The 17,733-nt window shown below is 39.9% G+C and overlaps 1 protein-coding gene across 1 annotated transcript; it reads left to right on the top strand.

The window, feature by feature from the left end:
• Nucleotides 1-685: 685 nt before the first annotated feature.
• On the top strand, nt 686-11,311 carry LOC124612470 (peptidyl-prolyl cis-trans isomerase 5-like). Its single transcript, XM_047140699.1, has 4 exons — nt 686-909; nt 1,148-1,355; nt 1,607-1,791; nt 11,009-11,311. The coding sequence occupies exons 1-4, from the start codon at nt 808-810 to the stop codon at nt 11,141-11,143; spliced, it is 630 nt and encodes a 209-aa protein (XP_046996655.1). The 5' UTR covers nt 686-807; the 3' UTR covers nt 11,144-11,311.
• Nucleotides 11,312-17,733: the final 6,422 nt, after the last annotated feature.

The raw sequence follows: 17,733 nt of genomic DNA on the forward strand, positions 1-17,733 counted from the left end.
ACAGTGTATTATTAATTTCTCTAGTTGCTTGAATATAGCTGCAGATAAGGAAGCTTCACATATTAATCATATCATTTTGCTTGTTTCTAAGTACTAAATGTCAAATACTGTATTTTGTCCTTAAATGGAGCGGCTCTGTCACCGTTTAAAAATGTCATTAATGAAAATTGCTTCATCAATTTTTTCTTTGTCCAGACATTGTAAAACCTAAACCATTTTTTCACTTTCTGGTATCTGTCCTCTCTTGTGGGAGAACACTCATCAAAAAAATGTTCAAATTATCATGGAACATTGTGGGGAAACAAGGCAAATTAATGAAATAAACCGATGCCATTCCCTCTCTCCCGCTGTTGGTAAAAGTTAACGCCTTTCGAGAAAGCTTGGCGTAAGCGACCTGTTACGTTTCATTGACGGCCTGTGCGCTTTCGTAACGCATCGTGGATTTTTATGAAGTTCCGTACAGTTACTGTCCGTATCGTTCAGTGTTAATCGATCTTAATGATAATAAATTATGCGCAGAATACAGTGTACAAAAAGTGCAGTACAGCGACGTTATTAGAACTTAGGTAAATTTTTTCGTACTATTTTACTTCATTGCAGGCGATAGCAGGACGAGAGATCCAGTATTATCGGAATCTTTGGATTTCGAAGGCAGTGAGCTGTCGAATTCTGATTGGACAACGCATACCTTCAGATTTTTCACACCTACAGTGGCGAGAGAAAACTAGAGACTGGAGAGGTCGGGAGTTCAGTGACAGCGTGGTGGTGGTGTTGATTAAGTGCCTTTGATGCATGTAACGTTCTACAATGGCTCGTTGGCAAGTTCTGGTGCCAGTTTTTCTGTGTTTAGTATGCTACGTTGTTGCTGCGGAGGGTGATCAAAAGAAAGGCCCTAAAGTAACAGATAAGGTATTGGAAAAATATTTTAGAAGTAACATTATTTCAGAAATAATACTAAGTGCAAACGTCAGCAACATATTCTAGCTGCATGTCCCATCAATCCATTAACGTTTACGAAGAACCGCTGGAGTGAAAACTACTGTGATAATTTTAAGTACATAGAAGTTCGGTGTAAATACCACAGAATTCGCATATTTTTAACAGTACTTGCTAGTTTTGACGTGTAATATTGATATCTTTGTTTCAGGTATGGTTTGACATAAAGATCGGAGAGGAGAATGTGGGCAGAATAGAGATTGGTCTGTTCGGTAAAACTGTTCCAAAGACAGTTAAGAATTTTGTTGAGCTTGCACAAAAGCCTGCAGGTGAAGGTTACAAGGGAAGTAAGTTTCATAGAGTGATTAAAGACTTCATGATACAAGGAGGTGATTTTACCAGGGGTGATGGAACTGGAGGTGGGTAGCTTCTTGTCTTACTCTACACATACAGAGAAATTGTAAAGATAGAATTATCATACTATAAAGTATATACTGAGCAGTACAGACTCTACTGGACTTTCTGAAACAGCATTTCGGTTAGTTTGTTTGGACAGTTTTATAGAGCTATTAAATTGCCCAAACAAACTTAGCAAAGTGCTGTGCAGTGACGCTTGGTGGCCACTGTTTTCTCAAAATTGTTTAAAGTAATTGTATTTTCTTACAACCAGGTCGAAGCATCTATGGAGATAAGTTTGCTGATGAAAATTTCAAGCTAAAGCACTATGGAGCAGGTTGGCTCTCAATGGCCAATGCAGGAAAGGACACAAATGGCTCTCAGTTCTTCATCACCACAAAACAAACACCATGGCTTGATGGGAGGCATGTTGTATTTGGAAAAGTGTTGAAGGGAATGGTAAGCTCTAATTTATTTAGAATGCATTTTTGTATGAGTGTTTGGTAAACATCTGAAGACAAGTGTTGCATATACAGGCTGTCTATATGTATAGCCTAAAAGTACACTGCTGGTGTTGGTGGCTTTTGTATTGTGTGCTGCAGGTGATAACACTAACTGCTGACAAAATGGCAGAAAGAAAAAGAAAATGTTCGATAAACATAATGATGTGGAGTGTATGAGATTACGTGGTGCATAATGGAATATATTGTGCAGAATGTTGTTGTGTGAAACAGAATGTTCTGTAAAATTTGAACTGTACTGATAGGCTTCTGCATAACTACAACCTAGAAACTAAAATATTTTGGAAATAGCCTACTCACTCCCCCCCCCCCCCCCCCCAAAATTATCATTGGTCTGAATGATAGATTAGTCCTTTACCACAGCCAGTTTTGCTCAAGTGACATTTGTTCGCTTCACCAACTCTCAACCAAACTGACTCATTTCAACCTAACAGACCGTGGGCTTCGCCACAGGTTAATCTGTTACTACAGGAAGCTTTCTTTCTGTCACATTTATAGTCTTTGCCAACTGATAAGCAAACTATAGCATTGGATTATGAAACAATGCCCAAGAAATCCTGCCATATTCCAAGAAACATACAATGTAGTACAAGAAATACATATAAAACCCAGTAACCAATTTTATAATCCCATAATAGACCAATGGTCTTCAGTCTCTTGCTGTCTATGACCATGTACATAACATCTGATATTACAGAACAAATCAAGACAGTTCCAGAATATTTCAGAAAACACAAAGGTGAATAAAATTTTTTTTTTTGTTTTTTTTGAGAAAACGGGATGCAAACCATTTTTCCTTTCATTCATTAGTCTGCATCTTTATGCACTAAACTGCTGTATACTTCTGCACTTTTTGTCTTATATTATACGATCACTTGAAGGCAGTTATCACTGATGTGTCGTAATTAACTGACATTTCATTATGAAAATTTGTACCAAGAATGATGTGTTTTGATAATCTTCAGTGTGCCATTGCCTTGAAACAGCATACTTTCATAAAACACAAGTTACAATTCTAAAACACAATATGGACAGTCTTTAACCACCAGTATGACGTTTCCCATCCTTTTCTTACAAGAAGTTGTACTAATAATGACACTTTTTTGAGACATCCTTAAAATGCTGGTGCTTCAAAGTAGTACATCTTCATAGGATGCAAGTTATAATATAAAATGCACCAATTATGGGCTTCAGATGAATAGGACAAAATCCAATATGGCATCTCCCAAGTTCTGTTTGTGAAATAGGACAGCTTGGTTGAAGGGTCTGAACCTTCATCAGGCCTGTGTTAGCCATACCCTGCAGAAGCCACACCCCTCAAACCTCTGCTGTGTAAAGCTGTGTGACATTTCAAAGTGCAACCTTAAGCTACTTGACATCAGATATCAGCTGTTCCAAAAACCTTGACTATCATTACATAAATTCATGTTGGAAAAATATTTGAAATGTGTCTTGATAATTTAAATCCTGTAATCCAACACAGATATATGTATTTTAATATGCAGGGTGTTTATAAATGAATATCGGGGTTTTAACGCTTTATAATATTTATTACATTAAACTTGGTTATAAATGAAATGTCAAACAAAAGAGCAACTCAAACAGTTGTTTGGCACCACTGCCACCTCACTGGTATAGCGAAGTATGCGATTGGTTGAACTTCACTGTACCCAAGCGCTGGATAGGTCGCAAGAGGCCCAATGACAGGGCTTGCTTTGCATGGCCTCTACGTTCACCCGACCGACACTATGAGATTTTTTTCCTTTGGGGCTTCATCAAGGATCATGTGTGCGTGCCTCTGCTACCAGCAGTCCTCCCTGAATTAAGAAACCGGATTGAAGCAGCTGTTGCTACAATCACTGAAGACACACTTATCAACGTTTGGGAAGAACTCGGCTGTAGACTTGATGTGTGCAGTGCGACAAATGGTGCTCACAATGAACATTTAATAAGGTTTTTGGTAAAGTTGAGTTGCTCTTTCATTTGACATAACATTTATAACTGTAAGTTTAATATAATGAATATTATAAAGCGTTAAAACCCCGATATTCATTCATAAACACTCTGTATATTTTTGGGTACTTCCACTTCAGAGCCTTCGGTTATGAGTCACACCTGCTCTGGAACATACAGGAGCTAATTCAGAACTGTAACACAATGAGTTTGGCAGTAGCAATTTAACATAATTTTCATTTCCCAACGTTACCTTGATTTGCAAAAGTGGATTGAACATAGCCAATATATAACTGATATCAGCAGTCATCTCTGACCCATGATAATTGTGGTACATGATGTTATGGTTGTGTAGTTAGAGAACCAGTAGGTTATGGTGACACTGACCTGTAGCTCTGCACGAGATCTATGTTAAGTTGGAAGGTGAGAGTTTGGTTGAGAATTGATGAAACCAATATGCCCTGACACTAATTGCAACTCTTATTATGGTGCATATTGTACACATATTGATGGTTGGTTTGTTCACCATTTTGGTGATGTCATGGATCAAAGCAAATTGGTGGCATCAGCATAAATATTTTCAGTAGGGTATTTATAGTAAAAAAAAAGTGTTGAGCAGTATACAAACTCTTAGACTTTGGAGTGGCACACACATCTCTGGTTCTTTTTCTGCCTCTCAGTGGCTGTGTAAAACTACTCTCATTGGCTATGCATAATTACTGTGTTGTATTGCCAGCCTTTGTATGACAGTACACCGTTAATCTCAATGTCCACCCCTGGTAGCTGAGTGGTCAGAGCAACAGAATGTCAATCCCAAGGGCCCGGGTTTGATTCCCGGTTGGGTCGGAGATTTTCTCCACTCAGGGACTGGGTGTAGTGTTGTCCTAATCATCATTATTTCATCCCCATCGACGCGCAAGTCGCCGAAGTGGCATCAAATCGAAATACTTGCACCCAGGGAACGGTCTACCCGACAGGAGGCCCTAGTCACACGGCATTTATTTATTTATTTATCTTCATTCTACAGCCATTCCAAATTTCTTAATATTCGGCTGAATGTGCCTTTGTCTTCCCGTTTTAGTGTTCAGTACCATTAGTTTTGGAAAGAATATTTCATACTGCTGTGGAGTGTGCACTATTATTGACAATTCCTGGCAGATTTTGTGTGCCAGACCAGGATTTGAACATGGGCCTTTGCCTTCTGTGGGTATTGGTCTTGCTAACTGAGCTATTCTGACAGGACTTTTGACCTACTTTCTCAGCTTCACTTCTGGCAGTACTGCTCTCCCACTTTCAAAACTTCATAGCTCATTACGTAAGAGCATACCAAGTCAAGCTTTGAGTCTTGGTCCAGCACATAATTCTACATCTACATCTACATTTATACTCCGCAAGTCACCCAACGGTGTGTGGCGGAGGGCACTTTACATGCCACTGTCATTACCTCCCTTTCCTGTTCCAGTCGCGTATGGTTCGCGGGAAGAACGACTGTCTGAAAGCCTCCGTGCGCGCTCTAATCTCTCTAATTTTACATTCGTGATCGCCTCGGGAGGTATAAGTAGGGGGAAGCAATATATTCGATACCTCATCCAGAAACGCACCCTCTCGATACCTGGCGAGCAAGCTACACCGTGATGCAGAGCGCCTCTCTTGCAGAGTCTGCCACTTGAGTTTGTTAAACATCTTCGTAACGCTATCACGGTTACCAAATAACCCTGTGACGAAACGCGCCGCTCTTCTTTGGATCTTCTCTCTCTCTCTCCTCCGTCAACCCGATCTGGTACGGATCCCACACTGATGAGCAATACTCAAGTATAGGTCAAACAAGTGTTTTGTAAGCCACCTCCTTTGTTGATGGACTACACTTTCTAAGGACTCTCCCAATGAATCTCAACCTGGTACCCGCCTTACCAACAATTAATTTTATATGATCATTCCACTTCAAATCGTTCCGCACGCATACTCCCAGATATTTTACAGAAGTAACTGCTACCAGTGTTTGTTCCGCTATCATATAATCATACAATAAAGGAGCCTTCTTTCTATGTATTCGCAATACATTACATTTGTCTATGTTAAGGATCAGTTGCCACTCCCTGCACCAAGTGCCTATCCGCTGCAGATCTTCCTGCATTTTGCTACAATTTTCTAATGCTGCAACTTCTCTGTATACTACAGCATCATCTGCGAAAAGCCGCATGGGACTTCCGACACTATCTACTAGGTCATTTATATATATTGTGAAAAGCAATGGTCCCATAACACTCCCCTGTGGCACGCCAGAGGTTACTTTGTCTGTAGACGTCTCTCCATTGATTACAACATGCTGTGTTCTGTTTGCTAAAAACTCTTCAATCCAGCCACACAGCTGGTCTGATATTCCGTAGGCTCTTACTTTGTTGATCAGGCGACAGTGCGGAACTGTATCGAACGCTTTCTGGAAGTCAAGAAAAATAGCATCTACCTGGGAGCCTGTATCTAATATTTTCTGGGTCTCATAAACAAATAAAGCGAGTTGGGTCTCACACGATCGCTGTTTCCGGAATCCATGTTGATTCCTACATAGTAGATTCTGGGTTTCCAAAAACGACATGATGCTCGAGCAAAAAACATGTTCTAAAATTCTACAACAGATCGACGTCAGAGATATAGGTCTATAGTTTTGCGCATCCGCTCGACGACCCTTATTGAAGACTGGGACTACCTGTGCTCTTTTCCAATCATTTGGAACCTTCCATTCCTCTAGAGACTTGCGGTACACGGCTGTTAGAAGGGGGGGCAAGTTCTTTCGCGTACTCTGTGTAGAATTGAATTGGTATCCCGTCAGGTCCAGTGGACTTTCCTCTGTTGAGTGATTCCAGTTGCTTTACTGTTCCTTGGACATTTATTTCGATGTCAGCCATTTTTTCGTTTGTGCGAGGATTTAGGGAAGGAACTGCAGTGCGGTCTTCCTCTGTGAAACAGCTTTGGAAAAAGGTGTTCAGTATTTCAGCTTTACGCGTGTCATCCTCTGTTTCAATGCCATCATCATCCCGGAGTGTCTGGATATGCTGTTTTGATCCACTTACTGATTTAACGTAAGACCAGAACTTCCTAGGATTTTCTGTCAAGTCGGTACATAGAATTTTACTTTCGAATTCACTGAACGCTTCACGCATAGCCCTCCTTACGCTAACTTTGACATCGTTTAGCCTCTGTTTGTCTGAGAGGTTTTGGCTACGTTTAAACTTGGAGTGAAGCTCTCTTTGCTTTCGCAGTATTTTCCTAACTTTGTTGTTGTACCACGGTAGGTTTTTCCTGTCCCTCACAGTTTTACTCAACACGTACCTGTCTAAAACGCATTTTACGATTGCCTTGAACTTTTTCCATAAACACTCAACATTGTCAGTGTTGGAACAGAAATTTTCGTTTTGATCTGTTAGGTAGTCTGAAATCTGCCTTCTATTACTCTTGCTAAACAGATAAACCTTCCTCCCTTTTTTATATTCCTAACTTCCATATTCAGGGATGCTGCAACGGCCTTATGATCACTGATTCCCTGTTCTGTACATACAGAGTCGAAAATTTCGGGTCTGTTTGTTATCAGTAGGTCCAAGATGTTATCTCCATGAGTTGGTTCTCTGTTTAATTGCTCGAGGTAATTTTCCGATAGTGCACTCAGTATAATGTCACTCGATGCTCTGTTCCTGCCACCCGTCCTAAACATCTGTGTGTCCCAGTCTATATCTGGTAAATTGAAATCTCCACCTAAGACTATAACATGCTGAGAAAATTTATGTGAAATGTATTCCAAATTTTCTCTCAGTTGTTCTGCCACTAATGCTGCCGAGTCGGGAGGTTGGTAAAAGGAGCCAATTATTAACCTAGCTCGGTTGTTGAGTGTAACCTCCACCCGTAATAATTCACAGGAACTATCCACTTCTATTTCACTACAGGATAAACTACTACTACCAGCGACAACACCCCACCACCGGTTGCATGCAATCTATCCTTTCTAAACACCATCTGTACCTTTGTAAAAATTTCGGCAGAATTTATCTCTGGCTTCAACCAGCTTTCTGTACCTATAACGATTTCGGCTTCGGTGCTTTCTATCAGTGCTTGAAGTTCTGGTACTTTACCAACGCAGCTTCGACAGTTCACAATTACAATACCGATTGCTGCTTGGTCCCCGCATGTCCTGACTTTGACCTGCACCCGTTGAGGCTGTTGCCCTTTCTGTACTTGCCCAAGGCCATCTAACCTAAAAAAACCGCCCAGCCCACGCCACACAACCCCTGCTACCCGTGTAGCCGCTTGTTGCATGTAGTGGACTCCTGACCTATCCAGTGGAACCCGAAACCCCACCACCCTATGGCGCAAGTCGAGGAATCTGCAGCACACACCGTCGCAGAACCGTCTCAGCCTCTGATTCAGACCCTCCACTCGGCTCTGTACCAAAGGTCCGCAGTCAATTCTGTCGACGATGCTGCAGATGGTGAGCTCTGCATTCATCCCGCTAGCGAGACTGGCAGTCTTCACCAAATCAGATAGCCGCCGGAAGCCAGAGAGGATTTCCTTGGATCCATAGGATGTTTCAGAACAGTGGACACTCTGATGCAATGTGAACATTCATTTTGTAAACATTTCCCAAGGCTGTGGCCAAGCCATGTATTTCCCCACTATCTTTTCTTCCAGCAGTGAAGGTTGTAATCAAGCCATTTCTCTGAACTGTCCTCTTTTTCCAGGAGTGCTAATACCACATGTATGCTGGAGAGCTTCTGTGAAGTCTGGAAGGCAGGAGTAAAACACTGGCAGAAATAAAGTTGGGTCTTGCATAGATAGCAAACTCGACAAGAGCATTGCCTGTGAAAGGCAAGGTCCTGGGTTTGAGTCATGGTCTGGCACAAGGTTCTAATTTGCCAGGAAGTTTCAGAAATGGTTTTGGTACCAACTTTTCAATATAAACATGTACCAAGTGTACACATTTCAGTAGGATCGTTAAATCAAAGAATGCTGTTAAAACTTAACTCCCATACATGCTTTACATCCCTCAGTACCAGGTGTGGGCTGAGAGGGCTGCCTACATTTCTCTCTGTATTTATGTACTTCATTCTATGTTTCTGTTCTGGTCTTCAAAGTATAACTAAAACACGTACATACACCATGATTTCTCTAAAACAGTGACCATGCTTTTGGCTAACGTCATACAAAATCGCTTGTGGGTTGCACTTATCAACAGTATAAGGTACATCTTGGCAACAGGTTTCTGTGTAAAGTTTGAAGCAGCCAGTGGGAGGATATTATGTGGTAGCCAGTGGGCAGTTATCTACCTACTTTTTCAGGCTGTTAATTTATGAATCAATCATTTTATGTGGACAGCCTTTCCTTCACATTCTGCTTTGATTGCTTGCATTGTCTGGATGGCTCATTCATAGTTTTATGCTTTTGCTGTTTATAAAAGTTTGTTTTATTGATCTATACAGTGCTTTGACACTGTCTTGTTGAAATATTGTCAGCAGAAGCGTCCGATCCCACCAGTGTGCCTTGACCCGTGACGTAAGGGTGGTGTTGTGTGTGTTGTCATTATGGTGCAGAGTTTACAAGTTAGTTGTGTTTGTAGATGTCATCCTGTTGTCTTTGATGGTGCCCTCGTGTGTGTGTGTGTGTGTGTGTGTGTGTGTGTGTGTGTGTGTGTGTTTTTTTGTCTTTGTTTTTGTTTGGGGCGGCCAACCTAGTTTGCAGTGCTGAGTTTGTTGGTGGTATGTATTAATTGTGTTTCAGTTTCTGTTGGGATGTTTGATTTTTGAGGTGTTGAGTCTGGTTTTATTTTTAGTAGTTGTAGGTGTTGGTTTTTTGGTATTTATAGTTGTGGTTGACCTACGTAGGTCAAGGGAAATGTCAGATTCCTATTTTTGTAGCTGTAGGTGTTGGTGTTTGGTATAATCAGCTATGGTTGACCTATATAGGTCAAGGGAAGTGTCAGATTTGGTTGGTATAGCAGAATTTGGTAAATTGCTTTTTCTTCGCCAATCATTTTGTGTGCTTTGGCATCATTTTTTTTACTGTTATATTTAGCTTGTCCCCACCCTAAAACCCCCAATTTCTTATGGTTGTCCTGTTAGTTGATTCTATTATTGGAGGGAGATGTTATTGTCTTTGTATATGTATTTTCATGTTTATTGCCATATGTATGAAGTAACGTCATAGGCACCATATTGGAGATGCTGAGAATGGCCATTTCTGCTGTATTCATGTCACAGGTCAAAGCAGACAGGTGGAATCGGACGCTTCTATAATTACGAAATATGACTACTGATTTTTGTCTCAAACGCAGAATCTATGTGGTGACTGACTGATAAGTAGCATAGCCAGAGATCTAGGTTAGGTTGTAAGTGACAGTTTGGTTGTCTGTTTATGAAGACAATGACTGTAAAGGTGGAATCTTGGTTGAGTTGACAGATTGCTCTGTAGTGTAGCTAGAGGTCTGTCAGCTTGTGTGCTGGCAGTTTCATTTTCTCTCATTTTTTGTTTACTTGCATCTAGATTTCTGCAGTAATGTACAATACATATGATATGCCAAAAGCAATTAATGAAAATTCAATGTTAAATTGTTCCTTACATGTTCTTGTGTATTTGCTCCTGAAAACACAATGTTCTCCTCAGAAAAGGCAGTTTGATTGCTCTCTAGAACCTAACAATGGAAGGTCATTGTTAACATTAAAATGTTAATATTTTTAATGGAAACGTCAAGTAATTAGCTGTGTGAATCAGCTGTTCAGTCATCTCAGCTTTCCATGACTGCTCGTGACAGGTGTTACTAAGACACTTCGAGGTTAGAATGTGGATGGCCCCTGGTAAACATGTATAATACATTCCACTGTTCATTTTCATAATAGATACTCAGTTTGACACTGGGGGCTCTTAATCACCAATGTCCTTATTTTGGAAGACTGATTTCTCACCTCATAGGACTCCAGTATTTGCCAACCCTTGCACAGGGTGGCCAGTCCCAGAGAATATTGTTACTTGTTAGGTTATTACACTACCAGTTTTTAATTTTTTTCTGTAATTTAGAAGATATTGAATACCAGAAGTTGGCATTCCTTATTCCCCCTCTCCTTGCTTAGCAATAGTGTAAAATGTTATCTTCATTCCCTTGTGGACAGACTGTTGCTGTTGTTTGCTCCTGATGCATCACACTGTATTAAATTTGATTGCAGGATGTTGTAAGGAAGATTGAATCCACACCTACGGATGCAAGAGACAGGCCAAACCAAGATGTTGTTATAGCAGACTCTGGTGCAGAAACTGTCTCTGAACCCTTTTCAGTGGCTAAGGAAGACGCGACCGAATGAAGATGTGTAAGTGGAACTCGAGGTGAAAGAACATCACAGAAGCAGAAGTTACAGTGAACTCAGTGGGCAGGTCATTCCAGAAATGTTTGATAAATGATCTTTGTATAACTTTGAACTTTTGTGTGTCTGTTTCTACAAGTGGAGAATAAAGATTTTTTTATAAACAGAGCATCCAGTTTTTGTCAGAAATTGCAACAATGTTAATATCCTTCAGACTTACTGTTAACAGTGAAAACAGCATAATTAAATACCAGCCATGTTATATTAAGTTTAATGGTAACAACAGAACTTGATGTAGAGATTTAAGTGTTTAAAAATAAAAAACTGACATTTATACTCTTTAATACTTCAAAGCTTTATTTTTATTGATATGTATTATATCGTAATGATTTGATCACACAAAATCAAAGTTTGTCTTAATGGCACAGATTGTCACGCCTGACAGTACATAATGCTAAGAGTGTGTCATCGTAAACATGGTTTTTACAAATTAGCTTTTTGAGAGAGAATTGTATGTATCTTCAGTTAGAATTTGGGAGAGTGGTCTAGTATTTTTAACTTTCAGTGTAATTTATACAGGCGAAACTGCTGCTTTGATACATGCATGTAACTCCCATACCTAATCAATGTACAAACTCTTAGCCTTCCACAAACTGAGGTGGCACATTAGTAAGATACTTTGTTCAGGAGGATGGTCATCCAGATTTAGGTTTTGTGATCTATTTAAGTCATCTAAGGGAATTGTGGGGATGGTTCCTTCGAAAGACCTTCGCCAATTTCTTTCTCTAACGTGCGATTCTGCTCAGTGTGTAATGACATCAGTAATGGGATATAAAACTGTCTTCAATCAGGATTTGCTCCTGTGTGCAAATGTGAGACTTCCCATTACTCCTACCACATGAGAAATGGATATCTCCCTACTGTTACTGAAATATTGCTTTCTGACTACAGTAAAACACAACTAGCATGTCTCAGACCAGTGGACCGATTCAAGTATCGTTGTTCATGCTGTGCACAAAGCACTAAACAGGCAAACTTTTTCATTGAACAATGGGTTAAGAATATTGATCATTTTATTGGTCCTCAGTCTTTTGCAATGGCAAGCTTGAATAAAATCTTCACCGACTGCTAGGGCTGGCATGGTGTTCCATTTATACACTGTCCATTCACGTTAAAAAGCCTACATAACCACCTTTTGCAGTGCGGACCACTGCAGGACATGCAGGGAAAGAGTCACTGGAGTTCTGGAAAGGATGTGAAGCCATGCCAAATCCAGTGTCTTGTCCAGGTATGCAAGCTTTCTTGGTTGAGAATCCGTGGTGCAAACAGCCTTATTGAGATGGTCCTAAGAGTACAGCAAACTCATCCTGGTACTCCTTGAACTATGCACATACCCTGCGAGCTGTGTGACACCTTCCATTGTACTACTTGTTGACTCCACCAGTGTTGAGGAGAAACAAACTGCAAATAGGGCAGCATGTGGTTACCAAGGATAGACTTCCAAAATGACGTTCACCCAGGGACCGCCAAACATTCCCCAGCCTGTGATGCTCCCTTCTGATAGATGAGCGACCCAGTGGAAAAGGAGCACATGCCACATGCACAGTGATTTTGGTACAGGAAGACGGCCTATGCCATCTAGTATTGTAGGTGGGAACTTTTAGCACAGTGGCATGTGCCTGTTCCTTTAGAGAGCATATCATATTTGCTGTTGTTTAGGACTGACACATTCCCAGTGGAAAGCGGCCCACACCAATAGTACCTCTGTCTCATGAGTCGATTTGTCTCATTGGTTGACTTGGTTTCGGAAAGCCAATCAGAAAGATTTTCTCAAACGTGGTTCATATATTTCCAAGATGGCGGCAAAAGATGTTGCTATTAAAGTTACTCATGAAGAAAATGCAACAATACATGTAAAAAAAGAGTGGATAGATAATGAAAGGAAGAGGTTAAGAAACAATGGAAAAGAATATAAATCCCAGGGAAAAAACTGTTCCTGAGAAAATGTTTCTTAGTGCCAGAGATCCATGCTCCAAAATAGTTTCTGCAAATACACATTGAATGAAGAACAGGCAGAGGCAATATTTATTGAGTTTTGTTGATTGGGAGATTATAATAAGCAAAATGCTTCTTTATTTGGAGTAGTTCGGCCTAATAAGTGCAAAAAAGGTGTAGCCAAAGAAGAGGAAGGTTTCTTTCAGGTATTTTATTTCAGACACGCGTGTTACTGAGGTCGAAGTGTGTAGGAGTTCATTTTTAGCTGTTCATACCATTTCTGTTAAACATTTGAGGTCTGTCCATAGCAATGAAGAATGTGACACACAATCATGAATATAAAAAAACATGTTTCTGTACATAAACCTAGACAGGATAGAAGAGGTAAGCATTCAACAGACGAGAGAAAAAATAGGGGTAGAAACCACATCAAAATGTTTCCAAGGTACACGTCATATTATGGTAAAACATAGAATCCGAATAAGTCCTACATAACCTCTGTTCACTTTATTGCTGGAATGTATTGTTTGTACTGTTAATATCTTAAAAATTCAGATGAAGTCCCAGTGAAACAACATGTGTATGACCCATTTTCAACACTGAATATAATATTGGTTTTAAATTGCCGTTGAGTGATATGTCGTATTTGTGATTCTGCTAAAGCACATAACACCGAATCCACAGACATCAAAGTACACCTTGAGAAAGCTGAAGCTGGATGTAGTGCTCTGAACAGTGACTCAAATGAGCCAAAACAGGATGGTAGTGATGCACTTGTTTTATGCATGGACTTACAACGAGCATTGCCAACACCATATATTTTGACGGAAACAGTTCTTTTACAAGAGATGAGTTTGGAGATATGATTTCTGTATTCACCGTTGTAGTGATGTGTGTCTGGTCCTAGAATGTTGCATCTAGAGGGGCCAATGAAGTAGCTAGCTGCATTTTAAAGGCTTTAGATATGATGAAGAATGCCATCAAAGGCTCATCATTTATTCTGATTCGTGTGTTGGACAAATTAAAAACTGTATTATCCTAGGTTTGTGGTTGTACCTCCTAATAAAAAAATGTTTTGATGTTGAGCACAAATTTCTCCCCTATGGTCACACATTCCTGCCATGTGACAGGGATTTTGGAGTTATTGAGTAACTGAAAAGAAAGTCACAGGCTGTGTACACTCCAGCAAAATGGGCTGAACTTATAAGAAAGAGCAAGCAAAAGAACCCATTCATTGTGGTTGAAATGAAGAAAGACGACTTCGTGTCTTTGTCGTCTATAATGAACAGTATCGTCGAACACAATGTTACTGTTGACAAAAAGCTTGCAGACATGAGAAACGCAATGGTGTTAAGATCAGTAAGTGGTGAACATTCTGTATATATCAAATATTCACATAGTCAAACTGAGAAACCTGTGCGAGTTAGTTTACAGAAGTGTCGTGGGCAATTTACGAAGCTTGCAGACTGCCAGTTAGTTCGTAAGTATCCAAATGGACATCAAATTAACCCTAGGACTCACTCTGCTAAAATTTCCCCAGTACTCCATCTGGGGTCATACATGACCCCAATCAATATATAATTGACTGTGTGTACTAATCATTCAGAGAACAACGTACTGTCATTTAATACTGTTTGTTTACATTTTATTTATTATTTAGACACATTTCACAGCTTTTTTAACAGGTATGTACATAGTAGAATTAAATTACGTATGGCAGAGTAATTACATATCAGAAGTTACAATATTACTCTAAGTCATAATTTGTTTCACTCATAAATGTTTCAAAATGGCTTCAAATTTACAGACAATGTGATGAACAACTCAACAGGAAACATAATTCTAACCGGAATCCATACCATAGTCATCTGCACATATTTTGCAAGTAGTAACTATTTCAGAATGTTCCTTGCAAACAAATTTGTTACACTTTAGGGGACTGATGACCTCAGATGTTACGTCCCATAGTGCTCAGAGCCATCTGTTACACTTTTTGCATGTTGAACTGTATTTTGTGTCCTTTGATTGGGGGCAAATGGAGCATCTGCCTCGCTTTCTCTTCTGATTGTTGGGTATTACGTCTGGATGTCCATTGTCTAACAGATCATCAAATCCACACCGTCTGATACTGCTAATAATATCCTTGTTCCTTGCTTGTGGTAAACTCAAATGACGTTCCACTTGGGGCTTTGCCATTTCTTTGGCCAACTTCATTAGAAAAAGACATCTCTCTGTTTTTTTCAACAGCAACACAGAAGAGTCTATAGGCATTCAGTGCAGCTAGATCAACAAGATCATAAAATACTGCTAATGGCCAACGTTTTGTACCCTTTTTCACAGAATAGTAAGAGCTCATTTGATCTAGCGTATCAACACCTGATTTTGTTGAGTTGTAATACAACACTACTTCTGGTTTTCGTTTCAAGTTGTTTTCTTTGGGCACTTCAGATGATTGATGTTGTGTTGACAGGAGTAGCACAACCTTATTTCTTTTTGGAACATACGAAACTAATAGGGTTTTACCACTGTATGCAAATCTGGTAGTGCATTCTTCCCTAGTTTTCGAAGGCAAAAACTCTTTTGGGACTTCTTTTCTTGTAGAACGTAGAGTACCTACAAGTGTCAACTTCATTTTCAACAATTCTTGGCCAAGGTCATAGCTCGTGAAAAAATTGTCAGTGGTAATATTCCTACCACTGCCAGCCAGATGACGCACTAAATCTAAGACCACTCTCTTGCCTTGATTCACTTCTCTCACGTCACCACTCCTTCCAGTGTACATTTGAAGATTTGTCAGATAACCATGTTCACAGTCTACTGCGCACCATATCTTGATGCCATACTTTCCTGGCTTTGAAGGAATGTAGACCCTGAAACTGCACCGACCTCTGTATACGCAAAGATGTTCATCAAAAGTAATGTTGCTGGAATGTATAAATGATGTTTGACATTGCACGGCAAACAAATCAAATATTTCCTGTACAGCTTCAGCCTTATTTCCAGGCCTCTCTTTCCTTTCAAGTCTTGTGATGCGGTCGTCAAAACGAAGTGAACGCAGAACGTCCTGATATCGCCTCCTCGACATAGTAGCACGGAATAGAGGAGTGCCATATTCAGAGTCCCAAAATTCGTCAATAGGTTTCCCCCGGCTCTTCTGTACACCATACAGAATCAGCAAGGCTAAAAATGAAAGAAGCTCGCATCTGTCTGTATCACGCCAGTCAACTAATTTTCCAGACACTTTCAATTCATTTCCTCGTTGATTTGTGAAGTGAACTATTACATCCAGCAATTCATTAGCAATAAACTGCCTGAAACAGTCAACAGCTGAGCTAACACTAACTGTACTAGGAATACCTGCTGAAAATCGTTGTATGTTGCAGATTTGAAATCTACGAATTGATGGTTCTTTTGTACTCCATGCAATATCCCGACCCCTGCTTACCAGTACTGCACTTTCATCTTCTCCACTGTCATCATTTTCAGCAAGAATATCATTTTCTTCTAATTCATGTAAACAAATTTCATCACTTTGGTCTACCTGTGTCTCTGTTCCATCATCTTCGGCGTCACTACCTTCTGAATCACTTCTGCTACGAAATAAGTCTTCCATAGCTTGTTCTACACTATAGCCAGGAGCAAAACGTATTCCATCCATGCTGAAATTACACTGCAACAACAAACGTACAACAAACGTACAAACAAACTTCCAGTTTGAGGTTAGTTCTGAGTAACACCTGAATTCAGTGTTACCAACTCAAAATACCTAAGAAAGAGATTGATAGTTGATAATCTATACATTCTACGAATGTTACATATAATCTATCTGGGGTCATAATTGACCCCAACAGTAGTTTTTGTTAATTATTGATTTAAATGTTGCGTCAAGCGCTCTAAAAATTTTTGAGAGAGAACTACAATACTGTGTGGTACAAGTCATAAAATTCTGGATTTTTACAAGAAATAGAACTATTATTTTATCCATAGTAAAGATGATTGGGGTCACCTATGAGCCCAGAGTGAGTCCTAGGGTTAAGGCAGCAAAGTTCAAGGACCTTCAAAGCTTACTGCAATTAGTGCCTCCAATATATTCAAGCTTTTATCAGTCATTGATAAGTGATGGTAGTGACGATACAATGGAACAGGAAAACATTGATGAGGAGTTTGACTATTAATGACATGCCGTGTAATGTGACTACGTCTCAAGGATTTCATTTTCTGTACTTTAAATTGTAATAAAGTGACCTAATATTTAAGTGTTTGCAAAACATCTACTGTTGGTATCACAGCAGTTCACATTACTATACAAAATCATATTTCCTTAATTCCCATTTCCCAACACAACATACTCTGGTGGCATGTGCCCCTTTTCCACTGGGCCCCTCAATTGTTGCAGGGTGTTTGCCTTCAACCTGATGGAGCGTAAAATGTGCTTCATCTGAAAAGCCTACCTATCACCCCTCTCCAGACGTCTTGGTGTGAAAATTCCAGCCTTTGTTGCTGGTGAATAGCTGTCAGAATAGATATATGAACCAGGCCACTGTGGTGGAGCCCCATACGTAGCATTTGCTTGAATGGTACTGAGGAGACAGTGT

Source organism: Schistocerca americana, chromosome 4 (genome assembly GCF_021461395.2).
Source record: "Schistocerca americana isolate TAMUIC-IGC-003095 chromosome 4, iqSchAmer2.1, whole genome shotgun sequence".
Taxonomy (NCBI): Eukaryota; Metazoa; Arthropoda; class Insecta; order Orthoptera; family Acrididae; genus Schistocerca; species Schistocerca americana.

Bases quoted from the DNA above. Each gene is read 5' to 3' on its own strand.
- LOC124612470 (XM_047140699.1), top strand. From the start codon at position 808: ATGGCTCGTTGGCAAGTTCTGGTGCCAGTTTTTCTGTGTTTAGTATGC. The intron at 910-1,147 runs GTATTGGAAAAA...TCTTTGTTTCAG, and splicing joins GCCCTAAAGTAACAGATAAG to GTATGGTTTGACATAAAGAT. The intron at 1,356-1,606 runs GTGGGTAGCTTC...TCTTACAACCAG, and splicing joins CAGGGGTGATGGAACTGGAG to GTCGAAGCATCTATGGAGAT.